General features: G+C 43.9%; 1 protein-coding gene across 2 annotated transcripts in view; it reads right to left on the reverse strand.

Annotated features, from left to right (window-relative positions):
• mcu (mitochondrial calcium uniporter) overlaps positions 1-20,934 on the reverse strand; it is a 107,973-nt gene that overhangs the window by 21,030 nt on the left and 66,009 nt on the right. The window contains exons 1-3 of one of the 2 annotated variants that reach the window (XM_033012421.1): positions 16,903-16,955; positions 11,089-11,095; positions 1,522-1,594 (exon numbers count right to left, since the gene is read on the reverse strand). In XM_033012421.1, the coding sequence (XP_032868312.1) occupies positions 1,522-1,594; positions 11,089-11,095; positions 16,903-16,940 (118 nt within the window). In that variant the 5' untranslated portion in view covers positions 16,941-16,955. Of the gene's footprint in view, positions 1-1,521; positions 1,595-11,088; positions 11,096-16,902; positions 16,956-20,934 lie in introns of those variants that run through there. The other variant, XM_033012420.1, reaches the window with a different exon arrangement.

Genomic DNA, 20,934 nt, shown 5'->3' on the forward strand with positions numbered 1-20,934 from the left:
CAACAACTGGGTAAGGGAAGGTTGCAAGAGAACCAAGGTACAGTTCAATGTAAATATTGTAGCATATGACAGATGGCGACTAAATAAACTGAGATATGAATAGATACACAGTTCCCTTTGAAGGCAACACAAAACTGACTGGTCAGGAGAAAAATAAATATTTTTTCAGTTCCCCCAACAACTTCTAAAGCAGGAAACTCATTATTTTCACTTCCTTCTGTACATACACCTGGTAAATTGATGTGAAAGGATTGCTAAGAAAATACTACACAAATCATTTATTCCCCCACACACCGTTTTCAATGAAAGGGGATTGCTTGCCTGTTTATCACACCGAACACAGAACCTCCATGCAAACAAATATTACCTTTGTATCACACATTTAACATCATCAAAATATTCCAAGATGTTTCAAGAGAACATGAAGACAGCAGAAACAAGGAACTGGAGATGCTAGTTTACAAAAAAAGACAAAGTGTTGGATTAACTCAGCAAGTCTGGCAGCATCTATGGGGAACATTAATAGGTGACGTTTCATGTCTGAATATAGGGCCCGATCTGAAATATCACCCATCTACAGTCTCCAGAAATGCTGCCTGACTCAGAGTTAGTTTGGTTTGGCTTATCAATTAGTTTAGTTCAGTGTATTGCCATGTGTACCGAGGTACAGTGAAAAGCTTTTTTTGCTGCCTGCTATCCAGTCAGCAGAAGACAATACATGATTACAATCAATCCGTCCACAGTGTACAGATACAGGATAAAACAGAATAACGTTTAGTGCAAGATGAAGTCTAGTGAAGCACGATTACAAATAGTTGAAGGGTCTCCAATGAAGTAGATGATAGGTCAGGATCGCTCTCTGGTTGGTGATAGGATGGTTCAGTTGCCTGATAAATTACTCCAGCAATTTGCGTCTTTTTCATCTGCTCTATCAACTTCTCCTCACCTCAATCCCCCCATCACATGCTAGCTCTTGTCCCAACCTTTCCCCTCACCTATCTACCCTCCATCAGTCTGAAGAAGCGTCCTTATCGCAATATGTTGTTTAATCTTTTCCCTCTACAGTTGCTGCCCGTCCCACTGAGTTCCTCCAGCAGTTTGTTATTTGTTATACATTATAGCAGCTGTGGCCCATGTAATTAAACACTCCCACTACTGGAGGTGCTGTCCAACTAGTGGCAAGAGAGGGCAATTTGCATCAGTTTGTAGAACAAATTGTAAACCATTGTATTTTCTTTTATTAATGTGCATCTTTAAATGACGTCTGCACTCTCAGTTTATCTTCTAACCCTGCCAAGGCATAGTGATGCTACAGTTCATGCTATCTGTCAAGCTCTTGGGATATCTTCCTGCATGAAAGTCGCTGGGTAATTATGTGTTGTTGATCTATCTGAGCAGTTTCCTGAACTGGCGTTCGGCAGCGTCGCCTCTGTTTGCGCAAGTCACACGGACAATCACAGGGGGATCTTTCAAGAAGCGAGATCGTGGCCCGTATTCACAAGAGATGTTGGTGCTACTCACCGCTGGCAGGTAGAGAGGTACTGGAACAGTACAACACCCGCTGATTATTCCACACTGGAAACCTCTGGCACACCTGCAAATCAATGAAAGGAGTTTTAGTGCGATAGAGATTAGGTACAATGAACACTCCCCCATAGCAAAGGAACAATCATTGTGGCTGCAACATCACTGGACACATAAGGCCTGACTCCCAAATGCACGGGTGAATGAACCAAAGATTGTAGCCCTCACAAGCAGCGGGCGTTGAGATCCAAATCTCCAGGCCTGTCAAATCTCCAGGCCTGAACTCAGCAGACCAGGCCGATCCACCTGGAACCCTTAAAAATGTAGCCCATAAATCTGATCGTTAAAGGGTCAGTTAGTGCCATTGGACGAGGGTCTCGAGGAGGAAATGTTCTTTCAAAAAGTTTATTATTTAATTTAATCTCTCCTGCTTTTGCCCAATTTGCATATCTTTCTTTTATACCCTTCGCCACCCTGCCCCACTTCCTCCGCATCTTACATTTTATTGTTAAAAGTTCCAACTTTGTATCAGTTCTGATTAAAGATGATCAACCTGAAAAGTTAATGGTTTCTTTATGTCAAAAACATTACATACAGAATGTAGACTTGGCAGCTGTGGTGATGTGCTTAAATAAAGTTATTTATGTTTTAGTTTTTAGTTTTATTTTTAGAGACACAGCACGGAAACAGGCCCTTCGAGATTGGTGGACACAAAATGCTGCAGCAACTGAGCCGCACCTCTGGAGAAAAGGAATAGGTGATGTTTCGGGTCGTGACCCTGCTTCAGACTTCTTTGCTGGACAACATGCTGTGGATTGCTATTACTGTTGCTACTGGATAGAAAGAGCAGGAATAAAGATTATTTTTGGGGGGTTACCAGGCTGTGGCCAGAGAGACATTACAGTGATCAATATAGGGGGGCTCAGCAGCTCATAACTGGATGAAGGAATCAGATCAGAAACAGTCTGAAGACGTCACCCATTAGTTCTCTCCAGAGATGCTGCTTTTATTGAGAGAGAGTTGGAATAGATATATAATCTTGCAATTATGCACAACCTCTGGAAGCAACAGTCACCGTCTCAAATACAATCAGGTCAACCGGAGGCAGGGTGGACTATTAATCTTTGAAATTTGCTAGTCAAGAGGGCTGTGCAGGGTTCATCACTCAGAATATTCAAGACAGACACCAAAAGCTATTAGATATTGAGGAATCTAACGAAATTAGGTTCATGCAGGAAAGTGGCACGGGAATGAAAGATCTGCCAAGATCTTGGAAAAGAGGCGATGGGCTGAATGGCAACTCCTGCTTATTTTTTTAATGTTCTATCCTCAGATGCTGCCTGACCTGTTGAGTATTTCCAGCATATTTTGTTTTTAGTCCTGCAAAGACATTTGCAAATATTCCCAGCTATGAGAGAAACATTGCAGAATGAGATGAACAGCCAAAGAGCTTGGTCGTTATTCCTTCAAGCATCATTAACCAGCATGGAACATTGCTGATTGCACATCATTTACCATCACCTTGTTGGCCGGAAGCAAGAGGTTAACCAAGTCTGGGGTTAATGATCCCAGTTTAGCATGTGTATCATAAAGTTTCACTCCAAAGTTTGAAGCAAAGTTATCAGCAAAAGTCTTAAGTCATCAATAGTAGCAAACATGATGGACACAAAAAGCTGGAGTAACTCAGCGGGACAGGCAGCATCTCTGGAGAGAAGGATGGGTGACGTTTCGGGTCGAGACCCTTCTTCAGACTTCAGTCTTGACCCGAAATGTCACCCATTCCTTCTCTCTAGATATACTGCCTGTCCCGCTGAGTTACTTCAGCATTTTGTGTCCATCTCTGGTGTAAACCAGCATCTACCTTTCCTTCCTACACTTAACGGAGATTTGATCCTGTGCTGAATCATTCGATTTAAACCAGCATCTGCAGTTCTTCCCTGCACAATAGTAGCAAACATCCTTGATTATAACCCAAAGAATCCCAGCAATGTACCAGTGTGCACTTACATGATCACAAGATTCACTCAGGCCATGACATTACTTAAAAAGGCATTTTGCATTGAGTTTGGCTCATCAGTTGCATTCTTTCCTCTGAGTCAGTGGCTTCTGCGATCAAACTTGACCTTAAAGACTCTTGCATTTAATCTGACTTGCTCTCCCAATGCTAATGCTTTCAGATTAGTCGTAAAGCAACAATGTGCAAATAAAAGACCAATGCACCCGCTAAACCTACATGAGGCAATGTAATCGCCGTTATAAACAGCCTTCCAATAGTAATTGCATCAAGCCAAAACAACTGGTGCTTTTCTTGTTTCAGAGTCACAACATCGTAGGTTGAGGACCAAAGTCTGTGATCAAAATTTGAGGCTAATGTAACGGAACATTGAAGATAAAAACAAAAAGCATCTCTGGAGAGAAGGAATGGGTGACATTTCGGATCGAGACCCTTCTTCAGTCTTCTTGACCCGAAACGTCACCCATTCCTGCTCTCCAGATATGCTGCCTGTCCCGCTGAGTTACTTCAGCATTTTGTGTCCATCTCTGGTGTAAACCGGCATCTACATTTCCTTCCTACACTTAACGGAGCATTGATTCTGTGCTGAATCTTTAGACGTGGCTTCATTAGACAAAGATAAACACTCAGATTCTTAAACAACATTTGGTACTTCAAACTCCACTGAGGTTTGTGCCCCCCTTCAGATTTGCATAAAAGATCTTAGGTCATGTTTTTCAAGAGAAACTGCTGATTAATCCTATCAATATCTATCCATCAATATTACTAAATCGAATTTTGCTCATTATTTCTTTCTGAAGTCAGTGGCTGCATACATATGGTTGCTCAATTTTCCATATCACAGCAGCCACTGCACTGAGCACTTCATTGGCAGCAACGCACTTTGAAAGAAGCAGGAGAGGACCATTTTACCCATCTGCTACATGTCGGCAGAGGTAAATGATACATTAGCATCAACCGTGGCCGTTAGACAAGGCATCACAGAGACCTACTAAGGGAAGAACAGAATTAGCTCACAGGAAGCAAGTATTTGCTAACGCAGAATAAAAAAAGGTCCCGGGTTTCATTGATGGAACATTATAGAAGGGCTGGGAAAGATGTGTGGGTTGCTTCAGAGAGGTTAGACTGCAGTGACCAGGATACAATGAACATGCAGCTTATCCCAGTAAACCAGAATCCATGGTACAGCATGGAAACAGGCTGACTAAACCCACACTGACCATCAAACATCAACTTACACTTCTCCCTTTTATTCTCATCACATTCCTATCAATCCGTACCAGACTCGACCAACCACCTAAATACTAGAGGCAATTTACAGTGCTGGGCCATATCAGTCTTTGCAATATGGTGGAACCAATGGTCAAAGGCACAATGTCAAACTCCACACACCTGGGGTGACTATGGCTTAGCCCAATTTGTCTGTTTGTTCTTCTCATGGTATCTAAAAGAACAAAGCCCAATTTTTCCAACTACTCATTACAGCTACTTTCCATATCACACTCAAGTGACATGAACCTTCACCGTTTTTCTGTTCTTGTTGGAAACATGCCTTTCGGTTCCAAGACTGCAACCCATTCACCCCTCACTTATCAAGTAAGATGGAAGAAAGGCAGCATGGTGGTGCAGCAGTAGAGTTGTGGCCTTACAGCGCCAGAGACCCGGGTTCGATCCCGACTACGCGTGCTGTCTGCACGCAGTTTGTACGTTCTCCCCGTGACCGCGTGGGTTTCCTCTGAGATCTCTCATTCCAAAGACAAACAGGTTGTAGGTTTGTTGGCTTGGTTTCAGTAAATTGTCCCTAGTGTGTGTAGGATACTGATAACGTGCGGGGATGGCTGGTCGGTATGGACGCGGTGGACCGAACGGCCTGTTTCCACGCTGTATCTCTAAACTAAACTCCTCAGTCTCTAAAAGGGTTGTATCAATAAACCAATGGTGCAAAAATGTGGTCCTGCCTTCAACGTTTACTAGTGGGGGAAAAAGCTGTGGCCGTGAATTCCTGTGGCCTTCTTGACTTTCAAAAAGGTTCAGAATATATTTCTCTCTGTCACTGCTGATTTTGGATGAATAGAGGCAACATGACAGCTCAGGTCTGAAAAAGTACATCAATAAAGAAAGGTCCATGGTATTTCACACCGCCAACGGTGTCAAACGATGGAAAACTAGCACTTTTACTGAATAAAGTTTCCATTCACAAGTGAACGGTGCGGAATTCGGCCCATCAAGTCTACTCCACCATAACTCTTGACAACGGGGAAAGTCTATAGTGCAGAGATCACCTAAGCTAGAGAGTTGTGGAGGTTCGCTACTTCAGTATCAAAAAGATTAAGAGCAACAGACTTGATATTGAAGGCAGGGAGGGATTACTGCTGATGCAGAAGACCAGATGGGCCAGGAGGTTACTGAAGTGCAGAGCAGGCACAAGGGACTGAACTGTCGACTCTCAGTCTATTTCCTCTATTTCTCATGTTCCAATGCAGAAAATGGGCAGCCAATTAGTGCACAGCAAGCTCCATAAACCAAGAGAATTACTGGCCATTAAGTCTGTTTGAGCGGGTTTGAGGAATAATTGCCGAGATGATTTAATAAAGATGAAAAGCAAAAATGTAAATCTCAAAGCGATTTTCTAACGCCCGCACAAGGTTAATTTTGCCAATCTAAATCTTGATCCTGAAGGGCAAAATACTGCAAATCAAAGTGTATTAATTGGAATACAATTCAGAAAATCCTTCAGAGGCGAGATATGTAACATAATGGAACTTAACTGATGATCAACTCCAATCTACTGGCAGACTTATTTTTTTTTTAAATCTATAAAAGGTTTTGGGTATGAATAATTTTCACATTCATGACTACCTATTAAAGGGACCAAAGTTTTTGATTAATTTCAAATGAATTAATTCACTTTTACTGACTTCATTATGCGGAAACACCACATCCATTTCTATAGCATGTAACATAATTGCATGGCATTCCTATATTCCCATAGTCACACTGCAAAATTAGTTAGCAACGTTGCCAGAAGATGCAATGGATAGAGTAGATGCGGAGAGAATGTTTCCACTAGTGGGAGAGCCTATGACCAGTGGTCATAACCTCAGAATTAAAGTATGTTCCTTTAGGAAGGAGTTGAGGAGGAATTTCTTAAGACAGAGGGTGATGAATCTGTGGAATTCATTACCATAGATGGCTGTGGAGGCCACGTCAATGGATATTTTTAAGGCAGAGATAAATTCTTGATTAGTACCGGTGTTAGGGGTTATGGGGAGAAGGCAGGAGAATGGGCTTAAGAGAGCAAGATAGATCAGCCATGATTGAATGGCAGAGTAGATTTGATGGGCCGAATGGCCCAATTCTGCTCCTATCACTTATGAACGTGCATACACATCTGGCAAACAGCTGCAGAGAATTTTTAAACTGGAGGTCAAATCCATGTAAAGAAAAGTTGCAAACTGCAGACGCCAAACATGCCAGGTTGTGTTGCGATTAGGTGGGAATCAGGCATGGACCTCAACCGAACTTTGGGGGCCCCAAAGCAGAATCCATAAAAATCAGAAAGCGGCTGGCACATATTTGTTTGCACGCAGCACATGAATCATCTTTGAAAGTCCGTGAGCTGTTCTCAATTACTATTATAAACACATCACTGGAGTCCATCCTCATTAAGCAATGCCACAAGAAATGTGGTGGAGGAGTGAGGTCAGTTGGCTAATCACTCTACACATTAATATTCTTTGCAATTTCCTTCCCAATGTTGTATTCCTAATTACTTTCAATACGTAACATGCACTTCTAGCTGCCTCCTCAAAGGACCAAATCAGTTTATCCCAAATCTAAATCCAGGAAATCTTATGACAAGCCGTGCTTGATTTCTGCATCGCCTCTGGAGCTTGAAAGACATTTTGGGCATGTACCTTGACAACTCCCAACACTGCTACCTCTGCCATCTAGGTGGGCAAGGAAAGCATATGAATCAGAATGCCCTCACTGACCCGGTTTTGATTCTGACTACGGGTGTTTGTACGTTCTCCCTGTGGGTTTTCTCCGGTTGCTCTGGTTTCCTCCCACATTCCAAAGACGTACAGGTTTGCAGGTTAACTGGGTTCTGTAAAATTGTAAATTGCCCCTAGTGAATGTAGGATAGTGTTAAGAGTGCGGGGATCGCTGGTTGCCGTGGACTTGGTGGGCCAAAGGGTCTGTTTCCGCACTGTATCTCTAAACTAAGTCTCACACCACCTGGATTTGAAAATAAATCACCTTCCCTTCATCAGCACTGCTTCAAAATCCTGGAACTCTCTTTCTAAGTGCTGTGGCAATAATTTATGCACAGAAATAGCAGCAGATTAGCAAGATAGCTCAACTACACAAGGGCACACAGGGATTTGAAATCAATTACTGGCCCAGCTAACAACACCCACATCACAAAAATGAATCTTAAAACAACATAAGAAGAACGTGTGGATAGCTTACTTAAAAAAATTAAAGTACAAAAGACAAAAAAATAATGGAGATTCTATAGATTGCTTTTCTCATTTTCACAAGGCACTCGGTCTGAAAATTGGATTAATATTGGAGTGCCAGCCTGTGGCCACGATCTCCATTTGCCATGGGCTTTGCTTTTCAATGGTGGAGCTAATTCCATTCCATAGAACTGCCACATTTCCTGCAGAATGGTCTCCCAGAGTTGAACGCATCCCTGCTAACCCTTGAGCATGCTCTGCCTCCCATCCACCAAAGAGCAGCAAACATGTTGAATGCTCACATTTCAGTTGGTTTCATAAATACACAAGTGATAGGAGCTGCCCCATCATGTCTACTCCACCACTCAATCATGGGTGATCTATCTCTCCCTCTCAACCCATTTCTCCTGCCTTCTCCCCATAACCCCCGACACACGTACTAATCAAGAATCTGTTTGAGATTCTCTCTTAAAAATATCCACTGACTTGCCCTCCACAGCCTTCTGTGGCAATGAATTCCACAGATTCACCACCCTCTGACTAAAGATATTCCTCCTTATCTCCCTCCTAAAAGTACGTCCTTTTATTCTGAGGCTGCAGTCTCTGGTCCTAGACTCTCCCACCAGTGGAAACATCTTCTCCACAGTCCTTCAAGGAATTTGAGAGCAACTTGTGTTGGAAAATGCGGGAATGATATCCTCCATGCCCCTAGAGAATAACCAGAGTTGGTTAGACACAAAGTGCTGGAGTATCTCAGCGGGTCAGGCAACATCCCTGGAGAACATGGATAAGCAATGTTTCAGGTCAGGACGCTTCTTTAGACTGATGGCGGATGGGGGGGGAATGCTGGAAGATAGATGGGGGCGGAACAAAGCTCCATTTAACTTACAACATACCAGTGCTCATAAATTGTCCCATTAATTTATTTTGAAATAACAATTCATATGAAAGGGTCCTAATCTGAAATGTTAAACGTTTCTCTTTCAATGGATACTGCCTGACCTGCTGGGTTTTTCCAGCAATTTCTGGTTCATTTCAGATTTCCACTATTTGCAGTACTTTTTGTATTTCCGTTTCACTGGCAGTCAAACACATTGAGATGTTCTCAAAGGAACATGTAAAGTGGCAACAGTGCAGGAAATCTCTCTCATTTATCTCATTACACAGAAGAAAACAAGGACATGAATCTTCTAAAATCAAAGTGCCGCAGCATTGGGATCTCATGTATATCAGTCTGACATAACAAATTGACAGCAGACAAAAATGCTGGAGAAACTCAGCGAGTGAGGCAGCATCTATGGAGTGAAGGATTAGGTGATGTTTCGGGTCCGAAATGAATTGACAGTACAGCTTACTAGCATTTTAGGAAGTCAATCTCAGAGTTTGGATCATAGTTCTACAGGAGTCACATCTATTCATAATAATAATAATAATAAATTTTATTTATGGGTGCCTTTCAAGAGTCTCAAGGACACCTTACAAAAATTGAGCATGTAGAGGAAAAACATGTAAGGGGAATGAAATAAATAGTAGAGACATGACTAGTACACAAAGTAAAGACAGAATTCAATACAAAACACAGTATGAGGCAATTAATGCACAGATGAAAAGGGACGGGGACGTGGGGCTAAGGATAGGCAGAGGTGAAGAGATGGGTCTTGAGGCGGGACTGGAAGATGGTGAGGAACACGGAATTGCGGATCAGTTGGGGGAGGGAGTTCCAGAGCCTGGGAGCTGCCCTGGAGAAGGCTCTGTCCCCAAAACTGTGGAGGTTGGACTTGTGGATGGAGAGGAGACCGGCTGATGTGGATCTGAGGGACAGTGAGGGTTGGTACGGGGAGAGGAGGTCAGTGAGATATGGGGGGGCCAGATGGTGGAGGGCTTTGTAGGTGAGGACCAGGATTTTGTAGGTGATCCGGTGGGAGATGGGAAGCCAGTGAAGTTGTTTGAGGACTGGAGTGATGTGATGCCAGGATTTGGTGTGGGTGATGAGACGGGCGGCTGCGTTCTGGACCAGTTGGAGTCGGTTGATGTAGGTGGAGCTGATGCCAAGGAGAAGTGAGTTGCAATAGTCCAGTCGGGAGGAGATGAAGGCATGGATGAGTCTTTCAGCAGCGGGCGGTGTGAGAGAGGGTCTGAGTTTGGCGATGTTGCGGAGATGAAAGAAGGAGGTTTTAATGACATGGCGGATGTGAGGCTCAAGGGAGAGGATGGAATCAAAGATCACGCCAAGGTTGCGGGCCTTGGGAGATGGGGAGACAGTGGTGCCGTCGATGGTGAGAGTGGGGTTATTGATTTTGCTGAGTGTGGCTTTGGAGCCTATGAGGAGGAATTCTGTCTTATCGCTGTTGAGTTTGATGGCATGGCAAGCTTGAAGTTCCAAATAACAAGTTCCAAATAACAAATAACAAGTTCCAATTTGCTCCCCATTTGTGATAATTGTTCCAAAAACAACTAAAAATTATACATTTGATCAGATCGCAACAACCAGTCGATGTACCAAGCACAAAAGCTGACATTTGGTACAATGCAGCTACTAATACCATTATATGCATCTACCAAAGCTAACATTGCACTCCACCAATCAATAAGACACAACCCAGTAGTGGGGCTGGCACTAATGTCGTAACAGCCCACAAAATATCAATATAATGCAGTGACCTGTCACATCAACCTATTGATGGGTAGAATATTTGCAAGAGATGCAATCATCACAGTTGGCTCTGTTTAATTTTCTTTTTATTACACCGTGTTAAAAATAAAAATCCTGTTCTGACAACCTGTATGGTGGCTCAACGGTAGAGTCGTTACCTCACAGCGCCAGAGACCTGGGTTCAATCCTGACTACGGGTGCTGTCCGGACGGAGCTTGTACGTTCTCCCCGTGACCTGCGTAGGTTTTCTCTGGGATGTTTTGTTTATAATGTTTTGTTTATAGGGACAGTGCATATTAATGAACATTTGCATGTAAATATGCGAGATTGTAGCCAATCGGTAGCTAATTTCCGTCTCTAGTCCCAGGCAAAGGTAGGTGAAGTGTCTTGCCCAAGGACACAACGACAGTACACACTCCAAGCAGGATTCGAACCGGCCACCTTCAGGTTGCCAGCCGAACACTTAGCCCATTGTGCCATCTGTCGTCCTCCAGGATCTCCAGTTTCCTCCCACACTCCAAAGACGTAGAGGTTATTGGCTTGGTAAAATTGTAAATAGTCTCTAGTGTGTGTAGGATGGTGTTAGTGTGCAGAGATCGCTTGTCAGCACGGACCCGGTGGGCTGAATGTTTAGAGATATACAATTTCCGCGCTGTATCTCAAAACTGAACTAAACCAAACCAATGTCAGCCGATATATTAATTGACAAACAGTGCAAGAGACGCCCGTATCACAACAAGGGAGATCAAGAATCTACAATTATATTTCCTTTTACAAATCCCACCATTATTAATCCTCCACGAAACACTAAAATTAAGATGTATTTCTCAAAAAGGTTAAAAGCCTCCTTGCCCAGGGATGAAGGAAGTTACTTCTCACAAGGAATCAGGAAGACATTGGAAAGAATAAAAAAGACACAAAATGCTGGAGTAATTCAGCAGGTCAGGTAGCAATCTCTAGAGAACATGGATAGGTGACATTTCGGGTCAGGACCCTTCTTCAGACTGATCAGTCTGAAGGAGGGTCCCAACCAAATTACACCTATCCCTGTTCTCCAAAGATGATGCCTGACCCGCTGAGTTCCTCCAGCAATTTGTGTCCGTTTTTCAAAACAGCATCCGCAGTTCCCAGTTTCTCCTTCAGACATTAGAAGGAGTCAGAGCCTAGACAGCCTTCAAATGTTCCTCCCCTGTTCAATACAATCAAGGTTGGGCTTCTGCATAACTCACTTTCCTACCACTTGCTTGTACTCCAAGTGAATGTATTGAGCCCAATATTATTAATAGCACTATTTGTCAAAATGAAAGCACAATTTTTTTTCCCCTCTCCTGCCATTCTGAAATTATCGAACATTCAGAATTAGTACTTTTCCTTTATAGGTAAGAAAACTCGCTAGCCTTTTGAATTAATCTAATGGACTCATAACAATTATTTTGCCAATGGCAGGTAGACAAAAGTGCTGGAGAAACTCAGCGGGTGCAGCAGCATCCATGGAGCGAAGGAAATAGGCAACATTTCGGGCCAAAACCCTTCTTCAGACTGATGTAGGTGGGGGGGGGGGGGGCGGGGAGAAGAAGGGAGAAAGGAAGAGGAGGAGCCCGAGGGCTGAGGGAGAGCTGAGAAGGGGAGGAGACAGCAAGGGCTACCGGAAATTGGAGAAGTCAATGTTTATGCCGCTAGGGTGCAAACTGCCCAAGTGAGGTGCTGCTCCTCCAATTTCCGGTGGTGCTCACTCTGGCCATGGAGGAGGCCCAGGACAGAAAGGTCGAATTCGGAATGGGAGGGGGAGTTGCAGAGCTGAGCCACCGGGAGATCAGGTTGGTTAATGCGGACCGAGCGGACGTGTGCCTATGCCAGTTCTGTAAACTCAATCACATTCATTAGATCATTACCTTTGATTCACAGAGACTAACGTTTACCTTGCGGAAGTCAATAAAACAAATATGCCTTTAGCACACGAGAAGAGTTTTATATTTATCAAGCACAACTTGTGTAGATCACGAAAGCCCCACTAAGCATAGAAATCAATCTTGTTAAACTACACTTAGAGGTAATTTAAAAAAATCTTGGGCTTAAAATTAATGAGGCTTGTCACAATATTACACTGAACAGCTTGTACGATTATGGAGTTAGGTGAAATAAAATTAAGACTTTCCGAAGCTTAGTTTAGAGATACAGCGCGGAAACAGTTCCTTCAACCAACCAAGTCCACGTCGACCAGCTGATACTTGCTCGCACCAGTTCTATCCTACACACTAGGTACAATTTACAGAAGCCAATTAACCTACAAATCTGCATGGCTTTGGTATGTGGGAGGAAATTGGAGCACCCACCCGGAGAAAACACACACGGTCACAGGGAGAATGTACAGACAGCACCCGCAGTCAGGATCGAACCCGGGCCTCTGGCGCTGTAAGACAGCAACTCCTCCACTGCGCCACCGTGCCGCCCTCTCAAGAGTCGTGGCTGAGGCTTTGAATGACAAAGATGGTGCCTCTGACAACACGTGCTCCCACTGAATTACCACTCAAGAGTTAAATCCATCCCAACAATGGCAATGGTATCGTCCCAGAACAAAGCACCCCACTTCATTCCAGGACAGACAACATTTATGCGGAAGGAAACTTGGAAACAAAATTCAGCTCAAAGGCCATGGGACTCTTCTGATGAAGTGCTGAAATATAGATTCTCCTTCCACTGATGCTATCTGATCTGAATATTTACAACACTTCCATTTCAGGTGTCCAGTACATATAGCAATTTATCTTTGATTGCAGTGTGCTGGAGCTGGTGGGACACAAGCTGCCTCCCATGTGCCCACATCCGCCTGTCTGAAAAAATGTGACCCAATCAAAGGTGCTAAATTATACTGGAGTAGGGAGAACCTGGGGTCATTCTTCACAGAGAAGACATTTACCAGAGCTGTACACGACCATGTATCAGGGGTTATGGTGAGAAGGCAGGAGAATGGGGTTAGGATGGAGAGATCGATCAGCCATGATTCAATTGGCCGAACGACTTAATTCTGCTCCTATCACTGATGAACATCTGTAGAAAGAAAATTCCCGACCCAAAACGTCGCCTATCATCTTTCTCCAGAAGTGCTGCCTAAAGGGCCTGTCCCACTTGGCGATTTTTTCGGCGACTGCCGACATCATTGACGGACTAACAGGTCACCAAAAAAGTCTCGGCGTTACAACGCATTGACGCGCGGCGTTTCCTCGGGTGTCGCGATATTTTTTTTGTCGCCGCTGGATTTTGAAATGTTCAAAAAGTGGGACAGGCCCATGACCCGGTGAGTTACTCCAGCACTTTGTGTCCATCTTTTACACCAGATCATGTCTGGGTTAGATGGGATAGAGAGAGATAAACTGCATCAACAGGTAATTCAAGGAGCAGGGGGTCACACTCAAAGAAGTGAAGGCCTAAAGATAGATGGGGGGATGCGAGGAATTCAGCACGGTTATTATCTGGAACTCACCTGATCAGTCTTTCAAAGGGGAATTGGACAAGCACTTGTGGGAAAGTAATTTGCAGTAGCTACAAGCAGGAAGTGAATAAATTCCTCCAATTCCTCATGATTACTTGTGTGCTAGTTTGCTTCCAAGACTGACTGTCAAATGCTTTAGGATATCATCACCCCCCACAAGCACGGCCGAGAGCGATGTTTTTCTATTTCCTACTGTCATCATTTAGATTGAAGGCTATGTTCAAGATTCACTGCACGCATCCCAAAACATTGTACTGTACACTGACAATGACAATTAAAATTGAATCTGAATCTGAATCTGAATCTGAGGTCGCCTCACTTGTTTTGAAGTCAGCTTGTTTCATTTCCCCGAGTCTGCCAGGGTCCACCTTGCTCATGACCATACTGACCCCCAAGGCTTCATTGACAATAAACAATCAAAAATAATACACAGCTCTAGTTAATGTAGGAGGATCAAACCTCCGCATCCCAAAACATTGTGCTAAATGTTAATGGTGATCATGGGAAAGGATAAATGAACCGATGCAATCCTTTCGCAGTGTTCAAGAAGGAACTGCAGATGTTAGAGAATCAAAGGTAGACAAAATTGCTGGAGAAACTCTGCGGGTGCGGCGGCATCTATGGAACGAAGGAAATAGGCAACGTTTTGGGCCGAAACCCTTCTTCAGACCGAAACCCTTCTTCAGACAATCCCTAGACAGGCACAATGTACACTCTGTAGGTCATTCACCAGGTCTACAGCAAATATAATGTCCTTTGTTCCCGCTTCAAATCTGCAACAAATTTCCAAAGGAAACTAAGTGGTTGGACTGACATGAGCATATAATCACTGGCACTTCAGCGGATATCAGAGGAAGTACGGTAAATGTCAGAGGAGGCACCTTTCAGAAGAATTGTTAAAACAATGTCATCGCTTGGGTAGACATTAAAAATCTCAAGAGAATCTATTGACCCAGCGATTCTAGGCCTGCATTTAGCCCGTAATCTGCACATTAACCAATCTTTCTTTTGGTTGGATCATTCTGTTCACCATTTTGTTGATGTGAAAGATGCAATGCTTCCAAAGTTATTAATTAGCTGTTAAGTACTTTGAGTCATTCGAAGCCATGAAAGCACTGCCCTGCTACCTGCAAATGAGGCAATTTATCATCTCTGCTCAGCCTCTATTCTTTCCACAACAAAAGCCGTCTTACTCGAGTAGCTTCAATAATTCCACCCAGCTGGCCAGGTAAGTTAATCAGCAGAAAGTTGGAAGCATTCTGCCTGCCATCAGCCACGACAGTAGATCAGAAGCATTGAAGGAGGCAAGACCATTCAGCCCAGCAAGTGTGGCCTAACATGGATCACATCTCTTGTCTGCCGAACACCCATACATCCCATTGACAATGTGCTCTGCTTTTCTTTAAACAGAAGGACAGTGAAGCTAACTAACTCAAATTTAGCCCCGGAAATGAAAATATGAAGACACAAGAAACTGCAGGTGCTGGAATCGTGAGCTGAACAGAGAGCGATGGAGTAACTCAGCATCAGGCAGCATCTTGGAAGGGATTAAATAGGCAATGTTTGGGGTTGGGACCCTTCTTCAAATAAGGATGTACAGCAGTCCTGTGTTGCCGAATCATCACACCTCGATTTTAGATGCATCTGGTGCTGCTCCTGAAATACCATTCTGCAGTTCCCTTTGAACCTGTTAACAACACAGCTTGACAGCAATGGTGGTGAGGGACATACTGGGCCATAAGGTCGCTCACTGTGGTGGTGTCCATTCACTGCTGAAGTTGATCCACAGTGCCGAGGGGCCTGTTTCCACGCTGTAAGACTCTCGGACTCTATGACTATGACCTATAGAGAAGACATTTAATAGTCAACCACATTGCTATCTATAACTCTCAATTCTCTGGATAGATGAGAGAAGAATTTTACAATATTATTACCCAAGCTTTTTGTTGCCACTCTCAATTCAAGGGTGGGATAGAATGGCTTATGTCGGGGGTTTTTTTAATGCAGAGACCATTTTTTTTAAGCTGGCTGTCAGTCCAGATTTATTTGCATCATCTGATCAATGACCCCCTTCTCATGTTAGAAAGCAAAGCAATGTTTTTTTTTCCTGAGAAAATAAAACCAAAGAATGAATATAATCTTCCAAAAATAGCATTGTCTGCCATCAATGAAAACCACACAAAAAAAGTAATGGATAACAACCCTCATTTGAAACGTGTAGGAAGGAACTGCAGATGCTGGTTTGAATTGAAGGTAGACAAAATGCTGGAGTAACTCAGCGGGACAGACATCTCTGGAGAGAAGGACCAGGTGACGTTTCGGGTCGAGATCCTTCTTCAGTCTGAGTTACTCCAGCATTTTGTGCCTCTCTTCATTTGAAAGCCATTGGGCTGAGAGCAGTAGGGCACAACAGCAAAGTAAATAGTTTAGAACTAGCTCCAACCACACAAACCACAGCGCAAAACTTCAGAACGTTGCTAGGATACCCCAGTCAAATACAAGCACTGTTGCTAGTGCAAAGATTTGCTATCACCAGGGAACCCCTGTGACTCATCGTGTAAAAATGGTCTGATTTGACAAGTAAACAGAATCTGAACCGCTCCCAGCAAAGCTGGGTGGAAAATTCTTGCCATCAGGAAACCCTCTGAAAACATCAAACCACTAAGAAACTGGCTCCACAACCATCCCTGCCTACAATCCGTCTCCTCCTTTTTACTGTGAATGGTTCTATTTAAAGAGTGAATGTGGATAATCTAACTGTGGTTTCCGTATCAGATGCCTGAAGGACCTCAACATTCATTCAGGCAGGTACATCCTGTGCAATTCTACCAAGCTTCTTAGTCTAGGAAAAGATGCTACGGGTCATGCATCATCCCGACTTGGAAATATATTGCTCACCCTTCCCTTCAGCAGTGTCCTAATCTTGAAACTTCTCATCCAACCATCCTTCACCAGAAGAACTGGAGTGATTCACAAGGTGAACTCAGCTCCATCTTCTTAAGGGCAGCCAGGGGTGGGCAATAAATGCTGACCTTCCTAGTGATAACCAGACCCTCAAGATGAATATACGAGTATAAGAGCACAAACGAGACTAAAATGGAGTCTACACCATTCAAGTAGCGATTAGATAGCGGGGGAATATAACTTTGGGTGAAGATTGAGGTAGGAAGGAGAACAGAAGTACCAGAGAGTGAGCTTGCAAGTGTGATGTGAAATAATCAAAGACATTGGAAGCCAGCACATCAAGTGGTTATGTGAAGTCCGCAAAATAGGCTCACTGTTTTCAAGAGGATGTGGTGATTGTCTAATTCACTTCACTGGCCTCAAACACTGCATGCAAATAGACCTGTATGCATGCTTCCGTTATTCAGACATTCACCAGAAACATAGGCCTTACTCTCCTCAGTATAACTATCATATAACTCTCCCGCCGGGGTAGCTTGCCCTTTGAAGGTCACGGTAGTTTGATGGTCACAGTTAGAGAGAGATACCTCATGGCATCAGGCCCTTTGATCCACCAAGTCCACGTTGACCAACAGGCATCTTTTTGTACCAATCCTACCCTAACCTACTTTATTCTCCCCCACTAGCTGCCAACAACCTCCCCACCCGCCCCCTTGCAGGAACCCACACTCAACCGCACATATTAGATGGAATTTACAGTGGCCAATGAACCAACAAAGCCTCACAATTTGGGGGTCCATGAAGAAAATTTCCAGAGGAAACTTCCAGTCCCATTGCGAGCAACTCCTTGGTTTAGATTAGGAACATTTTGATTATAAAACCATAATATCCTTGTTCTTGCTGAACAATGTGAAATGTGCCACTACGGTGCGCAGACATGGTCAGTGTCTGTGCCACCCAACGCTGAAGTCGGCTGTGGCAGTACGATTCTGGTTCGACAACTATAAATCAGTTTTGACCATCATCAACATTCAGGAAATTGCTAACAGGCTGCACAATGGCACAACCACCCGAGATGCTGCCTCATAACTCCAGCGCCACAGGGTCCGGTCTTGATCTCGGGTGCTGTGTGTGCGCGGAGTTTGCACGTTCTCCCCGTGGCTGCACCAGTTCTCTCCAGCCACTCAATTTCCTGCCACATCCCAATTGTATTAGAAACGGCATGCCTGCAAGAAAACCTTGTGAAGAAAGCATCACTTTCAATGACTACAGAGACTACTCCTATTCACAGGCAACAAAGCAGTATGCCTGCAAGACAAGGTGACTGAAGTTCAACTGCAGGACTCCAATGAAAAAAAAGTTTCGCTGAATAAAAAATTCTCCATGACTACGGTTTTGTGTACTTTACAACTGTAATGTGATATTCTCTTCAATTAATGATATATCGCAATGAATGCATTCCCAACATCTTGGCACAGATGGCTTCTAATAAATACAGGCTGATGGATCATGCCACTGTGTATTCTGGCTACTGTATTCAAGAGAAAGAAAAAAAACATTCCTCTACACAATGTTGGATCCAGTTTATATTAAATGTTTGTATGCCAATCAGCCATGGTTTTAAATTGTAAGGGCACAAAGATACCTGTCACATAGTATCCATCACTAACATTGTGTTGTCAGCCACAAGTACAGCACCCCAAAAGGGTATTTCAGATTAAGACCTTCGTCTTGATGAAAAGCCATTAGTTGAAGTACATCAAGTTACAAGCTAGATTCAAGATTCGAGATTCAAGAGAGTTTATTGTCATGTGTCCCTGATAGGACAATGAAATTCTTGCTTTGCTTCAGCACAACAGAACATAGTAGGCATGACTACAGAACAGATCTATATACCATTATATATATATATATATATATATATAAATAAATGCAGAGTTACACGACATCTACACAAAATGCTGGAGTAATTCAGCGGGACAGGCAGCATCTCTGGAGAGAAGGAATGGGTGACGTTTCAGATCGAGACCCTTCTTCAGTCTGAAGGATCCATGTCTGAAAAAGGGTCTCGACCCGAAACGTCACCCATTCCTTCTCTCCAGAGATGCTGCCTGTCTCACTGAGTTACTCCAGCATTTTGTGTCTATCGTTGGTTTAAACCAGCATCTGCAGTTCCTTCCTACACAGAGGGCAGTAAGGCTAGTCGATGACGACCGAATGGAAACCTGCTCAGTCAAATGGAGACAAGAGACTACAGGCTGGAATCCGGGGCAATAAGATCTGCTGGAGGAATTTAGTGCATCAAACCTACATCCTTACCGTCTCCCCATCCCATCCACACAGATACTGCTCAACCTGCTGAGTTCCTCCAACTGAAGGGTTTCGGCCCGAAACGTCGCCTATTTCCTTCGCTCCATAGATGCTGCTGCACCCGCTGAGTTTCCCCAGCAATTTTGTGTACCTTCGAGTTCCTCCAACAGATTGCTTGACACCTACAGTCATCTTCACTTCCGGGCGGCCCATGTATCAGCGGTAGAGTTGCTGTCTTACAGAGCTTAAAGCACCGGATACCCGGGTTCGATCCCGGCTACGGAGTTTGTATGTTCTCCCCGTGACCTGCGTGGGCTTTCTCCGAGATCTTCGGTTTCCTCCCACACTCCAAGGACGTGCAGGTTGATTGGCTTGGTGTAAATGTAAAATTGTCCCTAGTGTGTGTTGGGTAGTTAGTGTGCGGGGATCGCTGGTCGGCGCGGACTCGGTGGGCCGAAGGGCCTTTTTCCGCGCTGTATCACTAAACTAAACTGATGCACTTCCAGTGCATCAGGAAGGCAAGTGAAACCAGACCACCACCACAAGTCCCTTTGGAAACAGTGAGTTTATTTTGCTTTCGCCGAAGATGCCAAGACACCTGCTGGGGTTTAGTTTAGTTCAGTGTAGCGAAACAGCGTGGAAACAGGCCCTTCGGCCCAATGACTCCGCGCCGACCAGCGATCCCCGCACATTAACACTATCCTGCTCACACAAAGGACCATTTACAATTTCACCAAGCCCATTACCCTACAAACCTGTACGTGTGGGAGGATACCGGAGCGCCCGGAGAAAACTCACACAGGTCACGGGGAGAATGTACAAACTCTGTACACACAGCACCCATAATCGGGATCGATTAGCGGTCTCTGGTGCGGGAAGGCAGCAACTCTACCGCTGGGCCACCGTGCTGCCAGTATGTTGACATTTTTCCCCACTGTCACTGTATTTCCGCCAGGAAACCTCACCAGCATAGTTGACATTTTCAGACTCCCAGCATCTGCTGTAGTTTATTTTTTGGACCATTTAGATGTGGCGGTGCCTTTCATGAAACACACAAAGAGCGCTTTCTGGTTAGCGTTCTGGATCATTGATCCAGATGCACAAGTTTAAATCCCACCACAGCTGCTGAGGTATTAAAATTCAAAACATTGAATAGTAATCAGGAAAAAAAGGTTGGGCATTATTAGTGTCTGTGAACAACTGAATTGGCATAAAATCTCATCTGATACACGATCCTCCATCAGGGAAGACATGTGTATGAATACTGACCTAACATTACGGCTGAATGTTAAATGCTGTCCAATTGTAAACTCCTTAGGGAGGCAATCTGTTGCTGAGATCACGGACATTTACAGTCAAGTTACCATGTGGTGTTCCAATGAGACTAATCCACCAAGACTTGCACCAAACTCTCCTTGGAAGCTTAAAAATTGCTTGAAAAAAAAAAAAAGAATATTTTCAAAAGTAACTTTTAGTGGACGACAAGCTGGCAGAGGAGGTAGTTGAGGCTGGGACTATCCCAACGTTTAAGACACAGTTAGACAGGTACATGGATAGACACAAAATGCTGGAGTAA

The sequence above is a fragment of the Amblyraja radiata genome, chromosome 37 (genome assembly GCF_010909765.2).
Source record: "Amblyraja radiata isolate CabotCenter1 chromosome 37, sAmbRad1.1.pri, whole genome shotgun sequence".
NCBI lineage: Eukaryota > Metazoa > Chordata > Chondrichthyes > Rajiformes > Rajidae > Amblyraja > Amblyraja radiata.